The sequence below is a fragment of the Elaeis guineensis genome, chromosome 5, assembly GCF_000442705.2.
Source record: "Elaeis guineensis isolate ETL-2024a chromosome 5, EG11, whole genome shotgun sequence".
Lineage (NCBI taxonomy): Eukaryota > Viridiplantae > Streptophyta > Magnoliopsida > Arecales > Arecaceae > Elaeis > Elaeis guineensis.
The window spans coordinates 9,237,450-9,243,770 of record NC_025997.2 but is presented as its reverse complement, the minus strand read 5'-3'; the positions used below and the strand labels follow the sequence as shown (position 1 = coordinate 9,243,770).

Genomic DNA, 6,321 nt, shown 5'->3' with positions numbered 1-6,321 from the left:
AACATATCTACTGTCTAAACAATGCCCATAGCCTAAGGCCAACCTCATAATGTAATGTAGGTAAATAGCTTGACATCGCCGGGTCCAAACATGAGTTATTATATTACCTAATTAGAGCATACTTTTATTAGAAATTTTTTGTGCACCGCATGCAGTGCAGAATGCGCGCACCACACACGGTAATTAACTCATGCATGGAGCCAAGTAGCGGCATAAATTTTTTTTTTTTTTTTGTTCAGTCCTGTGGATAAGCCAATCATCGTGAACATATACACCGCATGCAGTACAAAAAGAATTTCTCTATTTTTATTATAGCCCAATCATTTAGCATGCTCCATGTTTGCCCGGGCAAGCCCATCTTAAATTCCAATCAATAAGAATTATTTTTTCAAAAATTTTGCTTGCCTTTCTTTTTTTTCTTTTTTTCCTCTTTCTCTTTTTACTAGAGAAATAACAATTATGCAAAGTGCAGTTTAGCATCACCTTTATTTTTTTTATTTTTAGAAATAAAAAATAAAAATTTTTATTTCTATTTTATATTTAAATTTTTTGAAATATAAATATATTTGATAAATTTAATTAATTTTAAAAATAAAAATATAATGACAGTCGATAAGATGTTGATAATGGTCATAAAGATAGTGATGACTACAGTGATGGTGATATTGGTGGTGTTGATGATAGTGATGATATGACAGAGAAGTATGACATAGTTGGTACAAATGGTGGCATCAATAATTCTTGCAGTGATGAAGGCATTGATAGTGTAATAGTGATTGTAACAGTAAAATCGATAACTATGACACAACATTGACAAGGAAGGTGACAATGGCATAGTGATGCTCATGGTGGTGGACATGACAACGATAACGGTGACGACAATGGTAGTATCTTACTTTGGAACATAGCAAAAGTATCTTATTTTTTTTTAAATAATAAAAATATTTTTTTAAAAAAATAAAAATAATAACATCAAAATTTTTTATCAAATTTTGTAATTTTATTTTTAAAAATAAAAATAAATAAAAACAATGCCAAACAAATTCTAAAATCTGTTTTTATATGAAATAATGAAAGCGCATGAAATAAATACATTGCATATATAAAGTTTAATATAAGACACATTATTTAAACACTCCATTATTCTTTCATAATTTCACATCCCCATGCCCCTACAACCACTCTATGCATGAAGATGATTAAAAGTCTCTTGGTCGCGCCGTTCCCACTCTGATTTGGAAGTTCTCTCTCCTTCGTCGGACGGACATCTGGAATCCAAGGTGCTTCTTCATTTGATATATACCTCCCCATCAAGCCAAGTCATGTCCATTATCCAGTTCATATCATTAGACATCACAGGGGAGTGCATGCTGGCTATATCAGTGAGGAGACATTTCTCAGGCTCTTCCATCTTGAGGTTTCCAGAAAGCAAGGGTTGCTGAGTTTGGATATCCAGGGACTTGGATCCATCATCTAGAACTGAAGTTTTTGCAATGCTAGAATAATCCATACCAACTTTAGATGAGACATCCAAATTATTGCAAGTATGAGGCATCTGATAGATGACGATGAACTTAGGTGGGTTACCATCGTCCTTTTGCTGCACTTGCTTAGTTGCTTGGCATCCTTGATTCTTTCTATGTACACATTTGTAGTAGCTTCTGTGAATCATGGAAGTTTGAATTAGTTTCTTTTTTTTTTTTTTTTGGGTAAGCATTTGAATTAGTTTCTTTGAACTTCTAAACACTGGGATGTTTGAGTCACTGATCGATTCAAATAGGCCTTAGCTTGTGTTTATTTTATTAGAATTTTTCATAAGATAAGTTTTTATTGGTTATAGACTGATTTTATTTTGATTTCTTATGTAATATAGAATAAGCTATCATCTAAATGAATGTTTAAGGAGTCCGTAACTGATTAGTAATCATATAGTTATTTTCGGCTCTATTATTTTAGCCATGTGATATAGTAAATATTGATGCGCAACTGATTTGATTAGTAAGCTATGCAATGGATAGACCCATTGATATTACTAAATGGTCTAGATCCCCATTCTATTTTTATATATATCCACATGTAGAGAGATTTTAAGACATCAATATTTCTATATTCCTGGTGGGCAGCTATCCCATTAAGAAGATAGGCATCGAGGAAATACAGACGAAAATCTAGCCAACTATTGTATTTTTTCTGCAGGATGATGCTACAGCAATCTTCTTAGGGCTTCGATCTTTAATGGTTTTTTTTATGGTATCTGTCTTATCTTCTAATCTCCTGTACGGTATCTATGAAAAATTCTCACATATTTAACAAATATAAAAAAAAATGCTACCTTTGATACTTGGATCCATAGATCTTTTTCTGCCCATATTTTCTCCACTGATAGCCATCAACCAGCGGCATGGATGTAATAGTGGTCCATGATATTGTACACCTGCATGCTTGATTAAAAACACCACATCAACTGTTATTCTTCTTGTCAAAAACGATCTTTTTCAACTAATGCGACTTTAGAACATATTTGAAAAATCCAGGAGGATGATACTGAATTTTCTATTGGATTCGTAGAGTGATCAGTCTATTTGAGTAAACCCATATCAACTCAATACCTCTCCAACCCAAATCTTGTGGGAGGGGAAAAAATGATTTTTTTTTTTTTCTTTTTTGCTTAGCATTAGGATGGATCTTTAGAATAATATATGCTTAGGAGGGCCATAGACCTTATTTCTGTAAGAAATCCAGCCCAATCTTTTTCTCCTAAGAAGGCAAATATAGTACAAAAATACTGAGATTTGCATGAGTACAGGGTTATACCACCAATAACGCCTTGCTATATGCATCGGGCACTCCTAAAACTACAACCTTTTCTCAGGATAAAAAGGTGAATTTCTCCCTCCAAGAAACTAGAATTAGGGATTTTTCTTTTTTTTTGAAGAAATAGGAAGGTAATGGGAGGTCTCCACATTACCTATCAGAATTAGGGAAATTAAAAAAAAAATCTGGCCTGCTAAGAACATTAAGGTGGATCATGTCAAGACGGGAAATGGAGTAGCATGTTGAACAAAGATGACAAGTATATATAGAGAACACATTATAAATACCGAAAGGCTGTTGGATTGGATCCCAAAGCGTGGCTTCTGTTTGGAAACCAGAGTCCTTCCGTAGACTACTCTATGCATTAAAGCCCCTTTTACTCCAAGCAATAATATCAGAGTCAGGCTTTCTCTAACTCACTTCAATCAAAAAAAAAAAAGAAAAAAGAAAGAAAGAAAAAGGTATATATATACAAAACATTACCTTCTTCTGTGGCCTTGATCTCCTCTGGTTTGCTCCAACTGACTTCTTTTCACCCCAGGCTCTTTTCTCCCACCACTGGAGGCAGGTAAGCAAGCTCCAGTAGCCCCGGGTTCCATGTCTGGCTTCCCACCGGGCTTAAGGACCGAGAGAGCCTGAGAAAAAGACTTCAACACCTCTTCAAAGAGAACTCCAGCCGTCTCCACTTGCTTATTAGCCGGATTCACCGCTGAAAGCAGAGCTCTTAGCTGGGTGGTGAGCTCACGCCCTCGGTTGAGCTCCTCGATGGCCATCAAACGGTTGAGGGTGGGCATTTTTTCTGTCACAGGGTTTAACATCTCGTTCACCTTCGAGTCCATGGTGATGGTATTGAGGAAATGACTTGGTTCTTGGATCTCTAATTTTGTGTGGCTTTATGGATATATATGGACTTTTAAGTGGAAGAGCAAGGGAGGAGTACAAAGAAATGCACATTTAGCTGGCATGCTCTTAGGTCACACCTCCATTTTTGTCTAGTATTCAGATAGATGGGACAATTATTCAAATGAGAGTTTGTTTGTTTGTAAAAGAGGGGAGATTTCTTCCAAACATGCCATGTAAATTTGATTGTTACGTTCGAAGACACCTTTCAATAGACTAGATTCTTTTTTTTTTTTTTTAAAGGAAGGGGAATAACCCATCATTTCATTTCATGAGATGATAAAATGAAAAGCGATACAAAAACAGTAGAAAACTAGAAGAAATAGGAACCTTCAATAATCTCTTCAACAGCCTTTTTTTCCCCAAAATTCCCTTCAATATCTCCATTTTTACTTGGATAAAATTGCACAGAAAAAATTATTCTCAGTCAATTATGCCCATCTTAGATGTGACATGTTAATTTGTATTTTCTAGCAAGTTGCAGGCTGTATTGAAAGGCATAGGACATTACCTAAGCATTGTTTTGGAAGAATTATCAAATGAATGTTATCCTTTCATCTCTCTTCTTATTTATCTAGAAGCTTGGACCTAACATTTTTTGGTTGAAAAAATTCTTTGTGTACCGCAGACGGTGCAAAACCGCGCACACCATCTGTGATGATTGATGGAGTTGATCGAAAAAAAAAAAATTTTCGTGCATCGCACACCGACCCTCGTATGAACCAATCACCATGGGCAATATGTGGAATTCTGCACTGCCTGCGGTGTACAAAAAATTTTTCTTTTAGTAGATCACGAACTCAGCATATAAAAAGAACTTGGCACGAAATTTTTATTTATTTTTTCATTTCCCATTGGTGGTTCTAAGTTTTCACACTCCATATTATATCTCATGTGTATCACACGTCTAGCTCTAAATATTTTTAATAAAGGAATAACTGGAGGATGCTGCACTAATTATTTTTGAAGATTCTTGCATATGTTTAGGGCAAGGTTTCACTAATTATTCAAATTTATAATGTTGATGAGTCAACATATTGGACTAGGAACATGAGCAACTTTTTCCAGACGGCGCCAACTAAGTTTGGCGTAGGTTTTTTCTGGGCATCTCACATCTAGGATTGTTATCTGAGTCGATCAAGTGTGGAAGGGTTTCAGGTATTGAAGAAAGAATCATCTACATAGCATACGCAATTAATTTAAAATGATAATCTTAATTTTATAAAAAAACTTGACTTGGGCCTGTTCTAGAGTTCATACCTCTCTGCTTAGCTACCAGCCAACAAACTAATTTGAAATAGGTGCAAAGAATATCTAATAATTATTTGATTAGCTCAACTTAATAAAATAAATTTTATTAAAACTAGGAAGATAAGGTTGCTTATGTGAGTGTGACATCATGGCACAACGTTAGAAAAACAAGAGCTTCCGAGGAAAATGCAAGCCCTCAATATGCTCATCTTCTAGAAAAGCCATGCCCACACTAACATATGACAAGAATTTGTACATCTAAAAGAGGGGTTGCATCGATCATAAGGCAATGCAATGAAGTCATTCCAATCATCTTGATAGTCTTAATCAAAGCAATGAAGTCTTATTTCACTTACGTGTTGGAAAGATCACTGGCACTTATACTGGGTCAAGGAACCAAAGTAAAAACCTTTAGAACCAAAAGAGTAACAAATCTAATCAGGCATGCTTTTTCCAAGAACAGCTGTTCCCAGATGCAGCTTTACATTACTCTTCAAGTACCTCTTTTAGTAGATAATATTAATTTTAGCCTATCAAATTTGTAAAATAACTATTTAAAATGGAATAGCCATTTCTGTTTTTCTTATTTCTAAACAAAGCACAACTATAATTTTTGCTAGATCTTAATTGGTATTAATAGCCTTTTCTTTTCCACATGATATGATGGGATGCTCTGGCATCTTCCAGCCTCTTGTGGTCACAACCATTGAACTTATAATCGACACTTTAGGATTTTCAAAGTTTCTTTTCTTTTTCTTCCGAAGTTCACAAAAAGCATCTTGTGTTAATTCCATGTCTCAGTTCAGACCAAGGGTGGGTGTGGATATATTGTCTCTCTTAATTTCTAAAACTATATATCAATATCTTAATCTCACGGGGATATATATTGTTATGCATCTTGGACAAAATATATATGTTGACAAATAAAGAAAATAAGCATTACTTAGATATGGATCCATATGTTGAGTGTTAGTAACCCTTTACTAAAAGAATTGAACAATGAATTCATAACCATTTTCTGAAGTAGGGGGAGCTTGACTTCTCTTTTTTTTCCTTGAAAAAAAAAAAATCATAACCACTGATCAAATGCTTTTTATTTAATTAGGATCTGATTTGGAGCTAGCAATCTTCCCTATAAAATATTTAGGCTAATTTAGAAGAACGAAGGTAGATTAAACAATGTTAAAGGGCATCTCGTCAAAAGAGATGCGTTAGTGCGTGTCCAACGGTCACACCATTTTGCTTGGCAGATAAAGATTGTAAGTTCAAAGCTTGAGTGATATATTTCGAAGATATTTAGATTTTGGTAATTAAAATATCTGTGGATCTCTCTCTCTCTCTCTCTAGTGCTCGTCT

General features: G+C 34.7%; 1 protein-coding gene across 1 annotated transcript; it reads right to left on the bottom strand.

Moving 5' to 3' along the window:
• Positions 1-1,041: 1,041 nt before the first annotated feature.
• Positions 1,042-3,732, bottom strand: LOC105044828 (probable WRKY transcription factor 70). Its single transcript, XM_010922855.4, has 3 exons — positions 3,298-3,732; positions 2,333-2,434; positions 1,042-1,661 (listed from the first exon to the last, which is right to left on the bottom strand). The coding sequence occupies exons 1-3, from the start codon at positions 3,651-3,653 to the stop codon at positions 1,289-1,291; spliced, it is 831 nt and encodes a 276-aa protein (XP_010921157.1). The 5' UTR covers positions 3,654-3,732; the 3' UTR covers positions 1,042-1,288.
• Positions 3,733-6,321: the final 2,589 nt, after the last annotated feature.